The sequence below is a fragment of the Notothenia coriiceps genome, unplaced genomic scaffold (genome assembly GCF_000735185.1).
Source record: "Notothenia coriiceps isolate Sejong01 unplaced genomic scaffold, NC01 NC01_scaffold00000311, whole genome shotgun sequence".
In the NCBI taxonomy this organism is placed as follows: Eukaryota; Metazoa; Chordata; class Actinopteri; order Perciformes; family Nototheniidae; genus Notothenia; species Notothenia coriiceps.
In genome coordinates this window covers 274,742-300,101 of record NW_011333012.1, presented here as the reverse complement: position 1 = coordinate 300,101, position 25,360 = coordinate 274,742, and the positions used below count along the sequence as shown (strand labels likewise).

The following is a 25,360-nucleotide window of genomic DNA, read 5'->3' as shown; positions in this document are numbered from 1 at the left end:
TGGTAAGTGTAGATGGAAAAATGTCAGCTTGACTGAATGTTTAGTTGACCATTATTTGTGCTTCACCCACTTTTGCATTACAAAAAAATCCTAACATCTACAAAGCAAGTCACTCTGCCTGTTTCAAAAGGCCACAAGAAATCAATATGATTTGGACAATATCATTTCATCCCCCCTGGCATATTTTGTTTTGTTTTATAAACTTTACTTTCAGAGCTACATATCATAACCCCCCCTCTGTTTGCCTAGTAGTCTATAGTCTGCCATTAGCAGCTAACACGCTGCTTTCTTAAATCCAGGCAGATTTGTTTTACCTGATTCTTACCTGGCATTCTCCTTCAAGCTCTTCTCCTTTTGCTGCGATTCCTTTCCTACATTAGGCTTTCCACACATCCCTCAGAATCCTGATTTCTAATCCAGCGGAAGACAACTGGAATTTAATCTTCCATTGGTTAGATTGAGTGATTATATCTGTCAAATTTTGAGCGGATATACTCTTATTTCACAAGGGTTATAACCCTTTTGACCTCTTTAAATCATTTGCTGAAACAACAGGCGCTTTTACTCAAATGTCACCGTTTTTACATGTGCTTTTCTAACTCATGCAGTAATAGTGATTGTACAAATACCTCCATAATTCATTAAGTATACTTTTGCATACTGTATCCAGTATTAGTTATTTTCCCTTTACAGTACATTTATTTGACCTACATTACAGTAACCCTTTAGTGATATTTCATTTGTTAATGCTATTTATTCATAACAGCAGTATGAAGCTGTGGCAGAATGGCAAGCATGCAGTAACAAAAAAGGGGAACAAAATACTGACTTTGCCAAGGCTATTACATTGAATGTGTCAAACTGCCTAATCAGATGGGCTAAACGGTGTAGCGGCGGAGCTAATAGCTAACGATAGCATACCAGCAGGTCTCTGTTTAATTAGAAGAAGCCCATTTCCCACCACTTGTCGTTGTTCTGAAGCGGCCACCAAGGATTTATTGTTTGTCCACCAACATTGATTATAGGATTCTTGTAATTGTTTTGTCTTCACTTGATTAACAAACGTGTGTTTCACCAAAGGACCGCTCAATAGCAGCCTTTAATGGCAGCCAAACTCCAATCGCTAACAGGGTGCTCACTACAGTAGCGGTGCAGAATCATTCTCTCGTTTTTGTGGTGCAGAATCAACTAGATAGTTCATTATCCAAAGGTGCTAACGCTTAGCGAATGGTTCCCTAGATCAGTGTATGGGTGGCCCCTCTGCTCATGCATCCAGGTGCACTGTGCTTTGTGATTCCTGTCCAGCAGTGAGCAGGATGATTGATGTTAGATGTGTGGCATTACTGGCATGTTAGGAATTTGCATAGCTGGCCTCTTGTTATTTTTTTCTTTGGCGAATACTAGAGTGTATCACAGCTGTGGAGGAGTAGACCTAATGAGGAGGAGGCGGAGGAGGAGTAGGAGGAATGATGGAGAGTTTTTGGAGCAACTTCAGGTCATACTTTGGAGCTCGGGGGGTTTGGAGGAAGTGAGGGGATAGGGGGTGGGATGTAAGCGTACTTGTGTATTACTCATATATCTCCTTTCATAAGCCGTGACTCAAGACAGAACGTAACCTTTCATTGGGTGCCTTTCACAGATGTAGTGCTGAGAACCTAGCATTCCATCCCCTCTCCCACGACACCATGTCTGAACTCTGACTCTTTAAGAGAAAATGCTTGGAAAAATCAATTAGTTCTCTTTAGCTGTCATTACAAGCAAGGCTGGGTGAGAACATTTTGTTTCTAAGTATGTGTTTAGTTGTTCACTCAGAAAGATTCCGCAAGACATTTCTTTTTATATAACACAGGGCCATCTTCATTTTGCCGTGCTCTCAGAAGGATGTTGCCCACCTTCAGCTTACTTTACTTTTGTCCTCGTTGGTGATTCATTCCTGCTTTTGCTTTTAGCTTGAGAACGTCTTGCCAAGAAGTACAACACCTTGCCAAAGTATTCTCGTTATACACCTCACTCCATTTGTTTTCCCTTGTAGCTTTCTTCTTTGCCCATGTTTTGATCATTTTATGGTCACAGATGTTTATTGTCAGGCCACTGCTTGCTTGTTTGTCGATGTAAGAAAATCAAGCCAATCCCTCTTCTCTTTGAAACTCCTCCAATAAGGACTGACGGGCTAAATAGCATTCTAAAAGAAGCAGTGACGCAGGATTAAACTGGGAGGGGGGTTTTCTTTTCAGCTGCCATTGTAACAACTACCTTAGGGCGATAGTCTTCTACCTGACTTTTACCTTTTCGCTGTCCATCAGTTTGCGCCGACAGCTACAGGATGCTGAGGGAAGGGAGGAGCGAGGTCTACTTAAAGGTAATTTATTTCTGCTGTCGCTTTGTTGGGTGAAGAGGAAGTGACACACGTGAGCTGGTTGTTTATGAGGGCTGGCTAAGTGCTGGCAGGGCTGCTTTCCTCTGAGGGAGTTGGCTCTCTGTTTAATTCATGTCCTTGGGAGGTGCATTGCTTCGTGGCATACTGTGTGGCAGGCGAGCTAATGAGAGGTGAACCTATCTGCTTCTTATTCTCCATCTGCTCCCTGCTTTCTCCTACTTTTTGCCCCTGTCCCGCTCACTTTCCTTTCCTTCAACACTCTTCTGACCTGTTTTACCTCTGACACTTTCTTTTCTTTCCCCATGCATCCCTTTCCTTTTTTTTTTTACAACAGTCCTGGAGTCAGAAAAGCAGGAAGTGTACACAGCATCTCCCTTCAATCACCCTTAGCTTGCCCTGCTTGTCTGGAATGGAAACACCGAATCGGAGAAGCCTCCCGTCCATCACCTCACGCCAAATAAATCAGTCAGACCTTTGACAAACCCAAATAGGACTGCCGATTTTTCAATGCTGCCCCGTTCATCAGTTTGATTCATCTTCCCAGCGATGGGAGGCATGTTTTCTTCCCATGTCATCTTTTTTCCCCCTCCTTCGTTTACGGTCAGTGAGTTAGCGGAAAAGGCTAGGTCACTCCTTTCAGTCTTCAGGGTTTGGAAAGTAAAGCAGTTCAGTGCAACACCAGTGGCCAGGCTGTGAGCTCCAAAACACTCAGTAAGACGGACAGCAGGAGGACACGGTGGGCAGACATGGCGAACATCCATATCCTCTGCCTTTTCCTCCTCCCCCTGTGTACCTTTGTAAAGTGCTGTTTTAATTGACACAAAGAAAAAAGCTTTCTGGTAATCTGGCTGCCTGCTCTTGTTTCATGTCAATTAAGTTCATTCTATCCCTCTTGTTCCTTGTCCGTCGTCCCCCTTCTCTGTGTCTTTGACTTTTAATCTCTCCACTATGCTCTCTGGGCTTGTTTCTCTCTGCATCTTTCTTTCTCTTTCCTGAAACTATCTCTCTGCCTCTCCTTCTGATCAAAAACCATCCCGTTCCCCGCTGATTGTTGTGTTGTTTCTCCTTTCCTCTTCTCTCCATGTCTAGTTATTTACATCTTCCTCTTGTCTCCCCTGCGCTGCTCTCTCCCCGGCTCAGACTTTAAAAGTTTTAGACGTTTGCTAAATTATGAAGGGAAGATCTCAACTGAACAATAGAGCCTCGGTTTGGAAAACAAAAGTGTTAAAGTTTATCTAAAGACTTGCACATTTCTCAAGAAAAAATGCATGTTGAATGACTTACATTTTGTACAAAAACTATTAAATGTGTGATTAATGTTCATATTGCATTAGTTGAATATTAAAATGAAGATCTTAGGTATCAAATAATTGTACATTTTTAGTGACCTTATTTAATGCCGATAAAACAAGGCACTGATGATGGTGATAATGTTTGGTAACAGAATATTTCATAAGGTACATAATAAGTACAATTTACTCATTTAAAAATGCAGAAACACATGTAATGATTCCATTACTTGCGTCTCGTAATTTATTGATAGTATTTGTTTCTACAGCAAACCTTACATCTTTAAATTATTTGCGCATTATGTTTAACATCACTAATAATGATTACTTACAAATATTGTGTTATGGTTTAGAAATGACTTACAACAATATTAATGAAAGCTCAAAACCATATTTTCAATTATGCACAAGTCTATATACATCATCTTTAATTATTAATTACACAATGTTTAATAGATAACAATGGATCCCACCACATTACACCGCCTCAGCAACATCAGTGCCGCGTGACTTTCTGAATGCCTACAAACCAGTAGAAGGAACTGTACCTGCCCAGCTTTAGCTCCTAACATCCATCTGACATCACAGAGCTGTACTTGGCTCTGGAAATATCTCCTCTCCTCTGCCGCACATGAAGAGTTTTATTTGACAGAGACTTCTGAATGTGCCTCCCATGTTCAAGCCCTTCGACTGGAAATGAAAGTAATACATTTTCACATGATCTGTTAGGATATCTACCTGAAACATACCTCTCTGCCTCCATACGGTGGGATTTGTATCCCTTTCAGGTTGGTGATGAGCTGCTGAATCCCACCCATGACTGCAGGCATATTTCACCCTGCGATATGAGGCAGGACTGACAGAAGACAGATACATGGCATATGTATGTTTTTTTTCATGTGCCACAAACCAAATGTCCTTGAGGTTAATTGGTTCAGACATATTCACTTTAACAAATCTTTACAAATGATTAATTTAATATATAGGTCCCACTGCGGATAAAATGCGCAAAATGTTTTTTTCAGTTCTGAAACCTTTTTTAGTACCGCCAATGGTAATATCATATGCAGCAGCAGTATATATATGAACTGGCCAAAAATCTACTGTACAGTATATGAGTTGAATACATTTTTTCTTGAAAATGTTAAAATATTTACAATACATCACATTTCATATGTTAACTTCGCATATTTACAATACAGTTCTTTCTACGTGTATATATACCTTACTTTATGTCACATTCAGAAAATAGCTCTTAAGTGCAGCCCGCCATCATGGGATACAGTACAAAGGACAGTCTCACTTAAAATGGATAGTCACCCGTTGTGTATTTTTAATGTCTCTCCCTTTTCTTTCCTCCTTTACCCCCTCCCTCCCTCCCTCTCCTCCCGCTAAGCAGCCCGTTCTGTCACACTGAGCTGTGGCTTTAACCTCTGATGCAGTTTTTCACTGACGCCCTTTGTTTTCATCTATTGTTCTTAAAAGCAATTATGACCATCAGACAGGCCCATTAAATATTTAGCTGCTGCATTCGCTGGCTTCACAGGAACACACACCACAGATGTTCAAAGTGTCTTTCTCTGCAGCGAGGATGCGCACAGACATTTAGAGGGGAAGTTGCTCAATTACATAAAAGCCGGCATTTGACACTGGGCTCGGTGTGTGTATTTGAAGGGCAATGATTATGCATGTGTTCCTTTGTCCTATAGATACTGACACACAGATCTCTGTGTTTTTATGCGAGCATGTGCATGGGGTGTTTAGCTCTTTGTGTGGTCTGTGTGGCTATAATTATTTCTGCTGTGTGTGTGTATTATTCAGTGGCTGCTTCTTAGTTTACTTTCCAATATTAAAACATGAATTTACACGTCAATCTTCCATTTCCACTGCAGGGAAAATAGGAATGTTCAGTTGCTTGGGCACAATAATCTCCTGTGCTATTGACTCATCTACAGACACTTTGGGACAATAGCTTCACAAAGTATATCTCCTTTCACTGCTACATTTCAGAATGAAGTTGAAGCGCTTTATTATTATTCCAAAATCAATTTTTGCTTATTTGCCGTTTCTCTTCCTGCTATGTTAACAGTTAAGGTTAAGCACAATTTTACGACACCTACTGTACATGAGATTTAATTCATTTTTTCAACGTTTTTTTTTCAACGTATGTTCAGCGTTGAAGTTTTACATTATTTTATCAAGGGATCCGGTAAAATAGATAGTACAGGTTGAAAAGATGTGGGATTCATTGTGGATCTCATCCTGTCCTTGCAGCATAGAAGAGCTTTGTTGTCTCAGCTGTTGAATTTTTGAACAGCGTTAGCGGCCAAGGGTCCGGTGTCTTGCTCAAGGATGTTTTGACTATTCTAATAATGAAACATAATGGGCCAGTTGAGAAACTTCCAACCAAAGGTCCACCCTGCCAGTTCATACTGTTATTTAATATGAACTACTTCTACGCTCTATCCAAACATATGAATCTGGTCATGATTAGGAAGGCCTCTCCGGGTCGTTGTCACTTGAATATAGACAAATGTGGTTTTGAGACATTGGCTGTTCTGTAATCTGACGATCTGACTTATGAAATGCTTTTGTCTGGCTTTTCATTTGTTTGCCCTGTGAAACTGGTGACCTGTCTAGGATGTACCTTGCGTTTGGCCCATTGTGCGATAGGCTCCAGCAGTTCATAAAACACATGGATGGAAGAAATTGTATTTTTACTGGAAATGTGTTCACCGTTTCTGGTTAGTTCCTCACGAGGTTTAACATATCCATTTTCAAGTCATTGGTTGTAATAGTTTCAATGGATCATTGACTTTAGTGTTTAGACGATATGCATCTCATCTTAAAGAGGCTTCATGAAAAGATGAAGCCATAACTGAACTCAGAATATGTGAATGTCCTCCCTCTTATTGGTTGGTGTGGTAGAGACAGATGAGGGCTTGTCTATCCTCTCTGGTTTGGAGTTCCCTTGTATTGCTTGTGTCACTTCCTGCATGATAAGATTTCTTACCAGAAGATACTCCGTGAACCCTGTTTTCTGCCTGTGGCTGAATGCACAGGAACGTGACGCATGATCTTTGACGGTTTTGGCAAAAATACTCAACTGCCCCAACTAAAGCCAGATAAATGATAACAACTAATATCTAGTGTATCTTTAAAGGTGGGGTATGTAATTTTGGAGAAACCAGCTCGAGGGCGCTAGAATTTGAAAAATACACAGCCGGAAAAAATCTGCCACTTCCTTACAGAGCCCCTCCTCCAACACACACGAATGCGCACATGACCAATGAGGGCACGAGATAAGTTTGTGCACAGATGGAAGGCTGACAGGCAGGTAGGCCATCCAGTTACTTTAGCCGGGCCGGCTAAAATGATTGGTCGTGCTTTTTAAAGCGCTACGGCTTCCACAGATGACATTTTTTTATGGATTTTTTGTCAAAGCACTTTGACAAAATATTCATTGCTATCGGGATGTCAAGAGCATTCCATGGAATATAACAAAAAGTGTATCACGAGCCGGTTTCTCAAACTTACCTACCCCTCCTTTAAGTCTCAGTAGAGGATTAAATCACAGGCGGACATTTGTTGCAAGGAAGAGACTAATTTCAAAGACAGTGAAGAACATATTCATACTTATGCGCAAGTGAGCTATGCTAATTGATGAAAGTCCTTGGTTTTAATGGCTATCTAGCTGTGGGTATAGAGAAGAAAGTGACAGGCTATGATATGTGCTTGTACGGGCCAGCCAGCTAACCCTCTCTTGCTTCCTCACTCTCTGAGTCTGTGCCTAATGGCTGATAATGAAGAGGGCATCTTTGCAGAGATGACATGTGCATGTCGCCCACTGGGCACACACACACACACACACACACACACACACACACACACACACACACACACACACACACACACACACACACACACACACACACACACACACTCTTAAATGTGAACTCACTTACACAGGCACGCACACACGCACACAGAGGCTGGGCTCACTGCCCTTCAGAATACCAGGCCTGACATTAATCTTTAAATGACTGTTGCTTCTTCCCCAAGACTTTCAATCCATTAGTGGCCACATCTTGGATGGAGAGCGATTGCCATAAAGGAGAAGGCAGGGAGGATGCAGGCAGTGTCTGTGTGTATGTGTGTGTGTGTGTGTGTATGTTGTATGTGTGTGTGCTGCGGGTGGGATGGGACGGCAGAGAGAGCGCGACAGAAAGGATGATGTCAATGATAATGGAGGATGAGGACAGAGAGAGAGAATAAAAGAGAGACAGCAACACAGAGGTATCAGTGAGAGAGAGAGAGAGAGAGAGTGAGTGAGGTTTGAGCTGCTAGGATCAATGTAAACACTTCTACCACAGTTGGTTTGGTTAGAAGATAGAATGGTGAATGTGAATAACTTTAAAGAATGACCAAGTTACTCTTTGTCCTTTTCTTTTTTATGTTCTCAATTTCTTTAGGTCCAGTACTTTTATGTCTCTTGAGGGAGGAATGGGATGGAAAGTAGATGAGGAGTTAATAGGGCATTTACTTTTTTATGGTGAATGTTTGAATAAACACTGAATTACAAAACAAAGTGGAGTTGTTTTATTCCCACGTTGCTTTTTTTTCTATCTCCACTAATCCAAATCCATCTCTTATTTTCTTCCTTATTGCTCTTCCTATTCTTTCCCTCTACTGTCCTCCAGTGTCTCTCCTACTGTACCTTCCTCCCTGATCTGATCAGTTCTCCCTCCTAAACCCTGTTCTCTTCCCCATCCCACATCTTCCTCTCACCTCGTCTCCCTTCCTCTGCTCCCCAACAGTGAGCTATAGTGACTCTGACATCATTACCCTTGTTGTGACAGGTTTCATTTGTACCCTGTGGACCTATACATCAGCCTGAGTGATAGTCCAGGGCACGGGGCCAGCGGAGCCCCGCCCACAACGGGACAGAGTAACAGACAGAACGGTCCTTAAAACCACTCCAGCTCGGGTACCACTGGATATGTTTTTATTACCCGTTCAGATATGTCAAACTCAATGCCTGTTCAAACCACTCCCCAACCTTCAGTTTGCTGGAAGTAACAATTTTAGACAGTTTCCTTTAGATAAATATTAACTCTGGCTGACAAAGGAAGTAGAGCAAATCCAAAGGACAATATGTCAAAGTAGAACTTTCATTATTTGATTGACAGATGATCTCTGGAAAGTGGTTTGCATAAAACATAAGAAGTACTTAGCACCAAGTATGGAAACAAAAAGGAAGTCATTACATTTTACATTTAGTCTTAAAATAACATTATTCTTTATGCAAAAGTAAATGTCTTATGCACAGGTTTTATAAATGTGATCAATAGTTTGTTTTTATTAAATTACTCACAAAATTGAATCTTGTTTTAACAGGCTTTTAATCATGAGAGCCTTGTAATGCGGTCCTAATGATTTGTATTGATTCTGATGGAGTTTCAAGGTTATCTTAACAATATCTCTAAACCAAACCAGCAAATGTAATCAACAATTCAGTCGTACAATTCAAGTCAAAACATCACGCATATGGGTGACTCTTCTGCATAAATGTTAGGAATAAACATTGCATGAAAAGCAGCATTAAAACAATATATCACAGTTAGACAAAAATAATTAGTTGTAAATAGAATGGGTTTCATTTATTTATTTAGATTCTGTTACACAGATGATGCGATGTTCCGCATCAATAAAGCATGAATGAAAAATAACAAATAATCTCCTCCACACTGTAGACTTATAACATTGGTTAATACATTTAATCAACTCTAATTAAACTGTTTCCTTTGTGAGGCATTTTCCATGACATCATTCAAACATAGCGTGTCCCATTAAACATTTTTCTTATATTGTCCGTTGTCTTTTTGTTTTCATTATTGATTTCAGATTAAAACATTGGCAGAAATAAGTAATTACAATAACGTAAAACAGGTCCAATACAATTTTAGGGATCATCCCTTCTGTGATAAATCAATTCTGGTGAATTTATGTCTAAAATGAAAGCCTTTAATCCACACTGTCTTTCTGTGTTCCATAAATTGTTCCTGCTAGTTAGCACTACCAGAGCTTTAGAGGTCTTCCAGTCAGCGCTCACCAGTATAAATCTCTGCAGCCCTGTAAATCCATGCCAATACATCAGCAATACCTTCAGACTGCTCACAGCCTCATTGATCTGTGGTCATATTAATGTGTGGCTTATGAGCTAGCCAGCATCCTTTGTGGCCAGACAAAACTGAATCCACTTGAGTGTGGAGTTTTTAATGGCCAAACTACCTTGTTCTTTCACAATGGAACAGACCCCTATTGTATTCATGCAGTTGTACAGAATAAAAAAGCTTGAAAAAGGACCATTAAGCAATAATCACAGGCGCCTGGACCTTCACAAATGTAAAATGGAAGTAGAGGAATTGTGGGAGAGTGGAAAAAAGTGGTGTAAATGATCTGAAATCATGCAACACAATATTGATTGATATGACAAGATCTGATTTTCTGGTTTTCTCTTATTTATTTTGTTGATCCCTTATGAATTACCTTGAGATGAGTTGTGTTTTTGTCTGTGGAGAATTGTAAATCATGTTTTTCTAAAATCTTCTTTCACTTTATCAATTAACTTCCAACAACCATTTTAAAAGCCCTTTACTTGTTCATGTTCCTACCCAGTAAGTGAGAACACCTGCTGATGAGTTATGGTTAGCTGTGGTGATGGAAGTTATAGTGAGTCAAGTGTTTTCAGATGGCAGTGTGTGCTCATCGTGCTGTGAGGCTTTCTGTTGGCTCAGCAGGGGCGTTTATTAATAAAATATGTCTGTCTCTTTCTTTAGTCAATATTCCTCCATTCACCACTGAGATTAGACAAGAAAAGAAGTTGAGCTTAGGCAATTTTCATCTACTATCCTCTGGTATGTGTGTGTCCATGTGCTTACTTCTGCTCATGTGCAAACAACTGCGTAGGTTGGTGTACGTGTAAATATCAATTTCTGTGTGAGAGTATACACATCTGAGCCTCTGCTTGTGTGTATGTGCTGGAGAAAGAGAGTGACCACACAGAAGGCACATTAATCATCCCGGGTTTTTCCCTCTCTCTGCCTCATGTAGTGTGAGTTGAGGCCTGATTGATGGCTCGTGTCTCAGCCTTGATTTCCAACAGAAAGGCTGTAGCCTATCGCCAGGACAGAGACCCCTTGGGGAGTCCCCAGCTTATCCTACAGCCCATACGTCTCTGGACACTGACTGTGGCTCTTGTTTATTTATTCCATAGATGGTGGATACACTGTCCGTTTTCTTAAAGCTCCAAAAGGGCAGCTCGTTCTGTTCTAGGAATCATTTAATTAAAGTAAAAGCTGATATGTAGGTTCTCGTGAGATCTGATTTCTCTGGACAGACATCACTGCTGTTTAGTAAACAATCTAAATTGCTCATTGATTTGTATTGGGTTTGTTATCACATACCATACCAGGATTTGATGTAAGCAAAATTGGCGTGCCCGCAGCATCTGAGCTCTCTAGTGCAGCTTTACTTTGAGACAAATTAGACGTCCATTTTTTATTGGTCAATTTTTCCCAGTAGAGTTTACATTGGGACCAAGATAAAATTCATAGTTTATGCTAGCTTTTATGTATTTGGTAAGAGCTTCTAGACCACCTACCTGACTCCATACCACACATTCTTCTGACATGTGATAGGGGAGATGACCAGTGTCTGTATTTCACAGAAACTAAGTAAAAAAACAAACAAACAACGGGTCTAAAACGTCTTGCTTTGTATTATCTTTTGCAGTTGACACTTTTACTATGACTAATACAAAAAGACTTGTCAGCTGTAAAATAAGATATAATTTGTATTTCCTGCATTGTTATATTTGCATTAATATAAAAGGAATATACATTTGTTTTAAACCAGTTTGAAAACCAGATTATGTGGGTTTTTGGGCAATATTTAACAGCACAATTAGCCTGCCCACAATTCCCTCTTGAATAACTAACCCAGATACGCCATCATTAACATTTAGTCTCTTGTAGCAACAAAAGTTTGTGTCATAAAGAAACACATTTTGTCCCTCACTCTGTCACTTTCCTCTTTTTCTTAAAAATGCTTTCATTTTAGTTTTTATGTTGAAATCCTCTTGTTCTATGGATAAATGGAGAGCATGGAAAATGTCCACATCAGCTTCTACTTTTCCAGTCAGTCCTCCCATAGACCTTAAGTATTACATGAACACTGGACATGTTTATATTGTATGGGAAATAGTTGATGTTGTAGGAATTTCAGGCCCCGACAGACATTTTAAAATCAATCCAGGAAAGAACATCGGCTAGTTTTCTTGAATGCAAATGTCTTTGGCCCTCAAAGACAACACAGATAATCTATACAGTAGGTCATGATGCTGATGTCCTCTATCACTGTTGGCTCTGCCCTGAAATCATTACAATCATTATATATCTTAGTAAACAATAAATATATCTTTGTTAGCTGTGGTCCTCTTAAAACTGCTGCAGTCATTTTGAAAGACGCTTGCACACGTGTGAATGACTTTTGATGTTTGATGAAAATGTGAACTTTTGCTCCTTTCAACAACAGCAAAGTAGCAAGATTTCTGTGTTGTGATCTCAAGGATTTTACGGCAGTATTGACCGGTAGTGGAGATATTTTGTCCATCCCTCCCTCCATCTTTTCTCTGCGTCTCTCTTCAAAAAAAGACGGCAGCCGAGTGTGATTTCTGTGCTGGCCAGTTTTGACATTCGTTTGGAATTCTGCAGCACCTTGTTGTCTGATGATTAATAATGCAGACACAGCATTAGTTCACCTCTTTTTAGTTAAAGGTGGGGTAGGTCATTTTGAAGAAACCAGCTCGAGTGCGCTAGAATTTGAAAATACACAGCCGGAGAAGATCTGCCACATCCTTACAGAGCCCCTCCTCCAACACACACAAACGCGCACATGACCAATGAAGGCACGAGATAAGTTTGTGCACAGATGGAAGGCTGACAGGCAGGTAGGCCATCCAGTTATTTTAGCCGGGCCGGTCGTGCTTTTTACTACGGCTTCCACAGATGAACATTTTTTTATGGATTTTTTGTCAAAGCCTTAAGATATTCATTGCTATCGGGATGTTAAGAGCATTCCATGGAATATAACAAAAAGTGTATCTCGAGCCGGTTTCTCAAACTTACCTATCCCACCTTTAAGTGTAAGAAAGAGACGGGGGGAGAATGAAGCAAGGTTGAGTGGGAAGAGGAGCATTGTTTTTGTTTTGCGAGTGTTTTGAGAATCACAATGAGAACAACTATAAAAAGACAGAGAAAGGGAACACCTTAGGGAAAATTGCAGAAGCAAAAATATTTGGCTAGGATTTCTAGAAAAAATTGTCAATAGTCAATAGTGCCATGAAAAAAGAAAGCAAATATACAGTCAGACGTGACTGAAGCCTGCCTTTCCTGTTTTCATTCCCTCTATGGCTGTCTGCTGTCGTGTCTCAGTAACTCAGCGTTGTCATTCACCTAACCTTGGTGGCAGAGAGGAAGGTTTCTTTGCGCCTGCCAGTCGTTCTTGGCACGGCAACGCGAGGGAATGAACCTCAACGCTTTCATGATGAGGCGCTTAGCAGATGTCTGAAGAACAGCTCGACGAAACTTTGATATCCCAAGGACACGGCACCTTTGGGATCTGCAATGGGATGTATATGAGTGAGAAAAACCCGATTTCGAAATAATAAATCATATATTAGAATTTTAAATATATTTGGCTTAGTGGCCCCAGTGCAGAGAGACAACAATTTAACTTGCAGGAAATAGAAATACAGTGCAATATGACACACAACAGGACATGTAACATGCTAACATTTACACACAGGCTTCAAAGCCAGCATTTATATCAGTGTTTACTAGGGCTGAATCAATTCCTTGAGCCACTTGTGTAGCTTGATAAATAAAAATCCGCGAGCCAAACTCTCTGCACTGATGATTGGTTTATCCCCCTCCGCATTAACCCTAATGCGTGGATTTGTGGTGCAGTTAATCAACTGTGCGCTGATGAAACTGAACAACAAATATGTGTTGAAATCAGCTGGAGGCAAACTACTTAACGCTAGCTTTTAGCAGCTGGTGGTCAGCACAGTCCTGCCATCGAGTTGATAGAGAATATTATCGGGCAACATTTAAGTTTAACATTTATCTATCATTAAAATCATATCATTTAATGTGCATTTATGCAGACATAAAAGGACAACATTTAACATTTTTGACTGCTTTGACTCTTGAATGGTTTGTTCTGGGTAGAAGGTTTGAAAAAAGTTAATTTTGATCCTTCAGACCATTAATGCAACATGTAGCACCTAAAAGCACAACATGGGCTTATTTTTTCACGTAATATTATTCTATGCAATTTACGTAATAATAATGCGGATTTTCCTGAAAAAGTAAAACCCATTAGTAGCCTTATTTTCTCTTCTGTGTATTTACTATTGCTCTTTAAGAAAGCAAAAAATAATTGTTTTATTAATCGATTGATAAGTCTGTAGGATACTCAATCACGAAAACAATTGATGCCTGCAATCCAAGTCTGTACTCATGTATTCAGCTCACTGTAACCCAAAAGAGCATGAGACATAACGCAGACTTTATGGCCTATGTGTGTATGGTCATAACTACATAGAGAAGTCAAATATTTACATTTGTACTGTGTCCTGCCTTCATTGTACAGGTAAATGGATGGTGACAGACGCTTGTGTCAATGCATGCTGTCACAATTGATTGTGACGGTCTGAGTCGACGTGTCCTGTGAGCAAAGTAACAACCGTCTAGATTTCCAGGAGGAGATGAAGAATTTTACCCCCGGGATGTCTCAGCCTTGAACATAATCGAGCCTGTCCACTGCCAAGGTAGATGGACTGCTCCAAAGAGAGCGGAATAAAGGTTAGAATGCGGATTGCATACCAATTGTGAACGGCACTGTATGCAAGGAGACGTACCATAACGCCATCATATTAACTGTTGTTATTGCCTAAATAGTTTCAAGAAAAAAGAGGGAACAAAAGAATTCATACATTCATCAACTTTTTCTTTCCTCTTTTCCATTATGTTGTCTTTTGCTCGTTGTCCTATGCTTGCTCCCCCCCTGTGTTGTCCTTTGCCTGTTCATGTAATGTTCATGTTCAATTTTCTTGTCCAATATGTTGTCTTCTGCCTGTTCACCCCCTTTCTGTACTTTTAATTTTTTTTTTGTAAGCGACTTTGGGTTATTGAAAAGCGCTATATAAATAAAAGTTATTATTATTATTTTATTATTAATTATTTGTACATAAATATTTCTAAATATAACATTTTTGGTATTTTGTTATTGCAAGAGCTTTTCGAAATGGTAACTTGTCAAGATAAGCAGATATAGCCGCCCTATAATCGTATGTATAACATNCATATAAGGTGCAAGAGAAGATAAACGAGCTACATAAAGTGCAAGAGGAGATCCCCCTGTGTTAAAGTGCATTTAGCGGTGATTGCACGGATGTTTGTTTCTCAACCATTCTTTAAGTTGTCCTTTAAAACTATTGAGAGTGGGACAATCCCGTATCTCAGTTGGGAGGCTATTCCAGAATGAGCCTTTAATGGAGAGTACATTTTGTCCACAAGTGGTCCGTCTACGGTGGACTTCACAGTCTCCTCTGGTTTCTGACCTAGTGCAGCGTCCAGTGTATTTTTTGTGGATGAATTCCCCTAAGGGAGGGGGGGCCAGTCCATGTAAACAATTTATTAAAAAAACACATACTTTTAAAAGACTTAACATTTTCAAAACTTAAGAAATTGTGTTTTTCAAGGATGGTACAGTGGTGGTATGAATTTGGCTCTGTCAAAAACCTTGATAGCTCTGTTGTACAGCTGTTCTATTGGTTTCAGGTTTGTGGCGCAAGCAAACGACCAGTTTGTCAAACAGTATTGAATAAAGGATATAATCATGCAGTGGAGGTATGACTTTGCAGCATTGACAGTTAAGAAAGGTATAATTTGTTTAAAATGTTACAAGTTGAATTGAATGGTATTGGATACTTTCTTGATATGTTTCTTAAAAGTCAAGTTCGAGTCCAGTATGACACCAAGATACTTGAACTGGGAGACTAGTTAGTTTTTTTTAGATTTGGATCCTTCGATTTTGACTGGTCGTTTACTGAACATCATGCATACTGTTTTTTTTACGTTTAACTGTAAGCAAATGTTGTTCAGCCAGTGTTGAACCTTGTCCAAAGCTTTTGCGAGACAAGATGTGATCATTTCAGTGTTCTTCCCGTGTACAAAGATTACCACATCATCGGCATACATTTGCACATTCAACTCAGGACATACATTAGGCAAGTCATTTATGTACCGTGAAAACAGTAATGGTCCAAGAATGGAACCTTGTGGAACCCCAACAGGGTTGACAAGGTAGGGCGATTTGGCCCCGTTGACCAAAACACACTGTTTTTTGAATGGTGAATATATGAAAAAATCTCCACTTTTCCAACCTTTTCTCCCTACACACACACACATCGATTATTTCTGATCAATCCATTTATTTTAACATAGGGAATAACTGAACAGGTTTTTTCTCTTTCAAAATGCCATTTTAAGATTTAAGCATACAATATTGCCTTGGCAGGCTCCAGTGTTATTGGTCAAGTAAAAATCCAGTTCATCTCAGATAGAGAGACAAGCATTCCATTTAATGTGGAATTAAAAATCCCCATTTTCAAATGTGTATATCAGAACATAATTACTCAGCACTTGTCAGAGGCAGCTGAATTCACCTTTGAGGAAGGCCTCTGAGATTCCTTTTTTGGTTTTCAAACACTTAGAACGTACGATACGATATACTTTATTGTCCCGTAAGGACATTTGTTCTGGACTCCATCCTGCAGTTCCGCATACATGTACATATACACACATAGTAAACATTAAAATACATACACATATCATGGTACAGTACAGAAGGAAAGATGCAGAGCTGGTGTTGCCATTAGCTTGAAAGCTATCAACACCGCAGGGTAGTTTTCTCTACAACCCATCATCTCAGTGAGGTAATATTTACAACTTGTTTACATTAAGACAAAATAAGTTCATGCCATATTTATTTAACAGTCAGCTGGCTAAGAAGGTGATTTGTTCAACACCTTTTTGTTGAACAGGACAGGAGAATGGAAAGTAGGAGCAGCTGAAATGAATATCTACAATACATGACAGACAGGGGAGACTCATTGTCTTGGACAACACTTTTTCAGCACAACACAATAACGTAAAGTACAAGAAATAACTTAGATTTAATGATCAGCTATGCTATGAAATAATGAGCTGGCATCACCTACAAACTGTTTTTTAAATGTAATAATACACCTTTTAACTGCCAGGTTAAGAGAACTTCTAAATTTAAACTCATGCCTGAACAGCATTTAGTCATGTACTGGTCCATTAAAGAAGTCTGATACAACATTTGATATTTTGGTATCAATTATTGCTGAAAAAGAACATTTACACTAAATTGACCTTCCCTGAAAAAGAAAAAGATGAAACAAAAATCCTATGCATCAGCTTTTAAGACTTGCACATGTACCCGTGGGTCCCACATGACCTTTCAGTGGCTGCAGACGGGTGGCCCAAAGGTATGACAGCTTTAGAAAGGAGCATGCTAATGTTAGGTGTGGTGTGTGGCCCATGGTGCTATTTAGCACAGTGTGATGAGAGTTCATCTCCTTCACATCCTGCTTGTCTCTCTATCTGAGAGCGAGTACAGAAATAGTCTTTGTCACTAACCACACAGCAGGGCACCTTTCACACACCCTGTCCAACACACAGTCAATATGTGTGCCAATGTGTGTAGCTTTGTAGGGTATGGTGTAAGCTACTACTAAGTGCATGTCTGTGTGCCAGTGATTTTCTGTCATGATAATTATGGTGAATGGTGTATGTTATCAACAATATAATCAACCTTTTTCCACACAGGAAAAGGGAGAAAAAGTTTCTCTGTTTAAATGATTTAGTTTATTTTTAGTGTTCACAGACACCTAATGTTGCACTTTTCATTCAATTCAAAATTGTATTTACGAATTCTCTTGGTATGGTACAGTAATAACATAATCTGACTTTTCTCTGAAAATGGTTGCATAAATTCTCATTTTCATAGAATGTCACGATTGTAATCTGAACTGAGCCAAACTGTGTACAAAAGTCAAATGGGAAAACATTCAGTACTGTGCCAGCTCAGTATGGAATGATACACTAGAGCAGAAGAAAAATGATCTGTGAGGGTGAGGGAAGCAGAAACAGATACGAGGATTACTCCATTATTATCTACCCCAGGAGCTGCTACCCAGGAGCAGAGGGACATGGTTAAAAAGGGCAAGACCTTGATTCTTTCCCGAACATGCTCCCATCGCTTGAGCGAGGCAGAGTCGCTACATGACATACTATCCCACTCTGCACAGGGCAAAGAGATGTTTTTAGCCCAAGCTCCCAAGCAATAATAGGAGGTGTGACCTTGCTCTCCTGTCCAGCCTTCCTCTAACCTTCCTCCAGAGACACCAGATGGATGGACCTGATATCTGGTTTGATATGTGGGGTTAAGTGTGCTTTCAACTATGTGGGGATTTCTTTTGACTCATCTTTTTGGGTCGGAAAAGGTTTTGTTCTATAAATCAGGACATGAAAAAAACATAGTTGAAAAGTATTTGACATGGATACCTCAGAAGTTAAATCCTGCTTCCTAAAGGCTTGACAGTTATGCAATACTTGTCTGACAGAATAATGTCAGTGTAAAAGAGTTATACTCAGTATATAGAAATATTAGGAAAGTCAGTGCCAGACTCAAACACTGGTATACGCTATATCTCTATCTATATTTAAGCAATAGCTCACGACAGGCCGTGGTATATGCTCATTATATCACGGCTAAGAACCAATCAGATTGCTTGATTTGACTTGTCCGTTTTATAAATGTTATTAGATAACTCCTATAAATGATCTCTCATTAATGTAGAGTTAACACAAAAATGCAATGAAAGGCACATCTAGCACGACAAGTGTGTTGTGCAGTGTAGGGCTTGTGTGGGCGATTGATAAAGGGCTCTCACTTCAGTTTCAACAAAGACATCAAGAGTGTCGGTGTCTCCACGTCAAGACTAAAGCGATAATTACTGTCATTCAAGCAGAAAGCTAATCGCACTGGTGGGGATTAATGTGTGTTAGCTAGTGACTGTGTCTTTGTAAGATAAACTTACACCAGCTGTCTAAGGCTTCATTTAAGCAAATACAACTGTTTTTCCACTTCAATTCAACCGTATTTGCCTCTTGGCCACTTTCATGCCCCAGCCGTTAGCCCCATGTGTATCCTAACAGCTCCTTTGAGTTTCACTGTTTTGGCAATATGCTGATGTTCTTGACCTGATAAATGTACACTGAACAAGCAAGTAGAGCATCATACTCCTGATTGAGGAGCAGTTGTGCATGTTTAAATATCCCCTGAACCATACAATAACATATTAAGTGTGGCTTTACAAGCATTTTCCTGTTGTGTATAGGTGGTGGTTCAATCCATTTGTGGATGCAGGGGCTTTGGTGTCTTTCATTCAACATATTTGAACAATTATAACACCATGTTCTCACATACTATACTTATATGTGCAAAACAGGCCTTTAACAGAAAGTTCAACGATTATCAAACTAAAAAAGTAAACAAAAAAAGATGCTATTGGAAATTGCCTTTTAAAACGACCAATGATCAGATGTCCATCAACAAGATGAACAGCGGTTTAACGAGTCCAAGTTACTTGGATTTTGACCCAAGCTAACTATTCGTTTTTTTCTGAAGACAACCTGCAAATGCAGCTCCTAAAACGCAAGATCTAAATAAGAAGCCAAACATCTTGTCGTCCATGCTCCAACATATGAATGTACAAACGTGCCTGTACTGTGTTGCTGCAATGTTGCAAACCAATAAACCGGGTCATTAGTCAAACAGGGGGATCTATTTTTTCTGCATTACCACAACCTTAAGCTGACCCTTTTTTAACATGAACCCAAACGATAGATTAACCCTTGACACTCCTCATATGACTGTCACTTGATATTCAGTTCAGTATCAGCATGGGACTGTGCATGACAAGTGTGACCTATAAAAGGTAGTCAAAAGGTCCACATCCCACTAGGCATCCTTCTGGAAGCTGGGTGACTTTTGGGTGACAGAGCATAACCTTTCACCATGTTGGAAATGTCTTTGAGGGAAATATTTCAGTCCCACTGGTGCCGTTTTATTATATTCGGTAACAAGCATATTAAAACTACTCAATGCACTTTATCTTGCGCATTACTGTTTTAAGACATAAACAGCAGGCAAGAGCATAAACATTCACCCTGGGGACGCTATGCTTTGATTTGTGAAAGTAGCCCTCAGTCAAGCAACCCTGACACTTCTCAGAAAATTAGAAAAAGAAAAACTCACAGAAAATGGTGGATGAGAACAAGAATGAGGCCTTGTTTAAAATGTGGCTAAGTTTCATCTTTCGCATGACAATGTTAATGTAGTTTCCATGAATGAGGCATGTTAAAAGGATTGGAAAGGTCTGCTTGGTCAGTAAAAGAGACATTTGCTGAAGGATAAGAATGCAGCAGGTGAGCTGTAACTCTTTGAAATATTGGGAGCTCCTCACATATCTGGAAGTGTAGGCTATCAACAGTGAGGGAAAACAGACTGGAAAGCGGGTGCATTTGGGAGCAATGCATCGAAGAAAAGGGAATTTTCCTCTCTCCCTTTCACAAGACGACTGACCTTTGCCCTCTGTGTGGCTCTGTCCTCCTATTTCTCCATTAGTACATGGAGACAGACAGGCACAACACACGTACACTCACACACAAAGACATTTGCAATTTCTCTCTAAAGCAGCCTGTCCTGATACACACTCAGGCCCTCACTGTCCAACAGTCAATATTTTCTGAGGGATGGCCTCCCTCGAGAACTAGCAGGCAATCCAAGGGGGGCCCCTGCAATGAAAGGGCCCGTGATTGCATTCGACCGTAGCCCTTACAAAGATGTCGTACATCAAATGCCAACAGATAAAAAGCCATCCGAGAAGAGTTAATCAGCAGAGTAGCTTTCATGGCCACGACGCAATTTGTCTCAATATCATGAAAAGAAGACAGGATCTTTAAAAGGAAAAAGCACCAATATAAATAAATACATAGCCAAATACATAGCCGCTTTTTGGTGTCATGTGGTGCTCAAGGTGATGTTATCTCAGACTACTCCATGGCTGCCAGAGCTGTTTTTATCTTACCATTTGCCAATACTGCCTGACCTTGAGGCTGAGATAGGTGTGTGTGTGTGTACTGCTTGTGTACACTTGTATGTGTCAATGCTTGAGTTCCCCTCTCCTCTCATGCTGATACAGTTGGGAGTGAGAGCCTGACTCAGAGTGGAAATGCCTGGATGTTTAAGCATTTTGCATAGTCGTCACCTCATACCTGGTGGGATACGCTTGTGTGATTCTTGTGGAGTGGCACGCTGGGTGAGAAGGAGGCTTAATCACGATAGCTGTTAACCCCGTTTCTGACCTCTTGTACCAGCTACCACATTTCAATCAAGTTAATTTGTGGGCCTCACCAATGCCAGTGAAACATGAAAAAAAGATCAATGGAGGAAGAAGGTATTTAACCCCAGCAAGAGGCTTGCCAAATACTCCAAAATGCACACAGAGCCACTTGAAAGACTTCCGCTTGAAAGACTGTTTTAGGGATTATCAAGGGTGGAGACTATTGAACAACCTTGTAATCTAATCATGTAGTTATGGTAGGGATTGTGATACATGGGCATTCAAATGTCATGGAATAATGGGATCTCGACATTTTGTATCACATTCATTATGTTATACATACGATTATAGGGCGGCTATATCTGCTTATCTTGACAAGTTACCATTTTGAAAAGCTCTTGCAATAACAAAATACCAAAAATGCTATATTTAGAAATATTTATGTACAAATAATTAACTCTTTTGTTCCCTCTTTTTTCTTGAAACTATTTAGGCAATAACAACAGTTAATATGATGGCGTTATGGTACGTCNAAAACAAAAAATGTTTAAGGACACTGTAATAAAATGTAGTTAAATGGCAATAAAATAAAGCAGTAATTTACAGTGAAATAGAGTGCAGTGAATAATAGATTCTATTATTCACTGCACTCTATTTCACTGTAAATTACTGCTTTATTTTATTGCCATTTAACTACATTTTATTACAGTGTCCTTAAACATTTTTTGTTTTATATTCTATGTATGCACCATGAGATCAAGTCAAATTCCTCGTATGTGTGAACCTACCTGGCAATAAACCTGTTTCTGATAAGTGTTCTGCAACCCTTCTCATTCCACTAGTCGGAATCGACTCAACTAACAAAAGAAAACAAGGGGGGAAACTCCCATGAAGCTGTCAGAATGGTGCAGGAATGAGTCCTAAAAAACTAGAAATGATTTGGCATGCTACCGATTCCTGTTCGCACGCCTCCTAACTTTTTTGTTTGAGGTTGTAGCTATATGCCCAAAATAAGGTCTGTGGTTGACAAATCTTAACCGATTTTCACGTTATGTGGTACAACATAAAGTATGTCAGTAAATACCCAACTTGTGAATGTGCAAAACTTTAAGACTAAAAGAGATTACTAAACGTCACGTCGAACATTTGCCACCTTCAGCTTAGCAGTGGTGACATGAAGGCATGCAACAGTTACGTTAGATTTTTACTTCTGCGAAGCTCTCTTAAGAAGAATACAGCTTTGTCAATAACTCTTCCTCAAGAGCGAAATCCAACGACTGGGAGGTTTTTGGTGTCATCCTAGATAGAGAAAAGAACCAGGTCGTATTATGAAATTATTAACATCACACGCTTTTTGAACCAAATATGCAACTGCGTGTGTTAATAATTGCATGTCTTCACTGCTCATAGGATATGCGGGTTCGGGTCGGTTTGCGGAACTAATTGGCAATATGAGCGGGTAGCAGGGCGGGTTCGGTATTGGACGTCGCGGGTGCGGGCGGGAGCGGGTCTTGAAAATCAGACCCGTGCAGGACTCTGCACTGAGCTAATTCTCTGTAAAAATCAATTTGAAAAATGCAATTGCTATTTTCGCGTGCAAGGACTTGGGACGCTAACTTCAGGGTTGGCCTTCAAAAATACATCATTACTGCACCACTCAATGAAATCTAGGACAGAGGAAGAGGAAGTGACATCACTCACCGTCTCCTTCTGGAAGTAGATGAGGGCGCCGGCTACTACCTGAGCGATGACGATCAGCAGGAGGCAGGTGAAGTACTGCGGAGAGACAGCAGATGGTAAACTCATGTGAAACATCGGAGTGGTAAAACATGTTGGTGCAGCAGGAGCCCCGTAAAACCTTTAAAAAAAGAGATCTTAATGGCAACAAAGCAACTATAAATGAACCAACTTCAAAGTGGTATGTGTGTGCATGCATATTGAAGCCTGACAAGTCAGTAACTACATTCTGTAATAGTTGTATTCTTTGCTGTATATATGGTAAAGAGTTACTGTATGTACTCTATGAGCCTCCCGTTAGGCTTAAGATACTTGTTCGGGCTTTTATTTGGAATAAAAACTAATCTTGAGCTTCCTGTTAGGATTAAGATTCTTTCTGGGGCTTTTATTTTGAAAGCCCGCTGGAATACTTGAAAACTCATTAAGTTAGGCAGAGAGCTGTTTTTGGTCCTTTAGGAGAAGTTAGTCCAACTACTTACACAATAAATCTTCCACTAGCACATCGCCTGTCTTACTCATCATCATGTTTAAATGATCAGAGTGTACATACATTCAGACATGTGTAGTGTCACTCACCAGGCCGAGCAGACAGCGGATCTCGTAAATGGCCCCCAGGCAGCCGAGGAAGCCCATGAGCATGGAGAAGGCCCCAACGCCAATCAGGATGTAGCAGGCCGCCTTCACAGATGTGGAGTTACCTGTGTGGACAGAAGGTACATGTTATTGTTTGGGAACTGAAGGGTCGCCGGTTCAAGCCCCGATTGGATCAAGTACAGAGTTATTTTGGTAGGTGGAGAGGTGCCGGTTCACTTCCTGGTACCAGGTACAGAACCATTGGGCGACCCGTAGCTCTGTTTGTTCATGTGTACCCTGTGTATATTTCAGGCCTATTTGTAACCTGATGTAAAACAAATGAGTAAAAAACTGAAATTAGAAGAATAAGAAGAGTAGATTGCTGCAACTGTAAGATATTTCTCGACCAATAGGACTTTAACAATTTTCTTTTTTCAGTAGTTTCTGATGCATATACGACTATTAAATCAAGAAAGCAATTGCCAGAATCTCATCAATGAAAATAACAGTGAGTTGTAGCCCTAATACTGACAAGAGGAAAACTCTCAGTTGAGTGTGGACAAAAAGGAGTGTTTTCTGGAGAGTGTGCACTTCAGCATTGGCAAACAAAGGCATCTGTGTGCCACATCACTGTCTACACAACAGTCCCAAATAGAGGATCCAGAAGTGGGAATCATCTCGTTCATGTCATCGAGTTTGAGTCCAGACATCTGCCAAGAGCTCAGTTCAGAACTAAAACCAGACTCCATGTCAACAACCTGGGACAAATTACATCCAACTTCAAAATGGGGATTGGCAAGCACCGTGATTATAGAAAGTATGGCAAAAAGTGCTTTAAATATATACAGAGTTTGACAGCAAAATACTTATGAGGTTTGAATTAATGTCATCTCATTTGACGCTCTTTAAAATGAATTTTTCAATTATATAGAAGTCAATCAGAAACATTGACTAGATGTGACATCAACCCAATAGAGTGGTGCAGTGACGAGTCCTAAGACCCGGAAGTGAGTGAGCATTTCATCACTACCGGTTCCCTCGTCTCAGAGTCAATGGGATTTCTCCATAGGATTTTGGAAAATAGCTGGAAATAAGATCTGTGTTTGACACAAATTGAAGAGACGGATCACGTTTTGTTCTACGACATTAAATACATCAGCAGTGACCCCTGATGATTTTTGAAGAGTTTACGTGTCTGAAAAACAATGGTTGTTAACATGTGGCTGAATAGGACTACAGAAGTTGTCGAGGCCGTTGTACGTCATTACACCGAACACGTAAACACTCCCGCTAAGTTAGTTTGCACTGATCTGCTTGAAAGCAAGTACCTGCCTCTTGCAAACTGTTAAAACAAAAGTTTCAACTTGTACCATTTTTAATCTGTATTTTTGAATATGGATCTTAAGTTGGGTGATGTTGAAGCAGCGACCCTGCTGTAGTTCGTTTATAGCATAACGTTAGCATTTTGCTTCTGGCGATTAGATTTATGATTAGAAAATTATAAAAGTAGGGTAGACATGTGGATATTATCCGGCTGAACAAAAAGTGCATTTATAAAACGGGTTCGCTTTCCACAGACCTTATTTCGAGCTATTTTCCAAAATCCTATGGAGAAATCCCATTGCTTTTTTGTCGAGGGAACCCATGCGCAGATTATTTCCGGGTAAATACGTCATCCCTGCACCACTCTATAGAGTCCTCTTAACATAGGTTTGAAAAAGGTTTAACAATGTTATCTTAGCTAACTTACTGCAAATGCAAATAATGCTTGACATTTATGTTGTTAGGAAAACTGTGTATTGTAAACATCCATTGGCGTTT

At 40.0% G+C, this 25,360-nt stretch overlaps 1 protein-coding gene across 1 annotated transcript; it reads right to left on the bottom strand.

Annotated features, from left to right (window-relative positions):
* Positions 1-22,798: 22,798 nt before the first annotated feature.
* Positions 22,799-23,677, bottom strand: LOC104941398 (CD82 antigen-like). The gene is made up of 2 exons (XM_010766502.1): positions 23,543-23,677; positions 22,799-23,005 (listed from the first exon to the last, which is right to left on the bottom strand). The coding sequence occupies exons 1-2, from the start codon at positions 23,603-23,605 to the stop codon at positions 22,814-22,816; spliced, it is 255 nt and encodes an 84-aa protein (XP_010764804.1). The 5' UTR covers positions 23,606-23,677; the 3' UTR covers positions 22,799-22,813.
* Positions 23,678-25,360: the final 1,683 nt, after the last annotated feature.

Excerpts from the sequence above, each read along its gene's own strand:
- LOC104941398 (XM_010766502.1), bottom strand. The coding sequence starts at position 23,605 with ATGCTCATGGGCTTCCTCGGCTGCCTGGGGGCCATTTACGAGATCCGC. Across the intron at positions 23,006-23,542 it reads TCCGCTGTCTGCTCGGCCTG|TACTTCACCTGCCTCCTGCT; the intron begins GTGAGTGACACT and ends GTCTCTCCGCAG.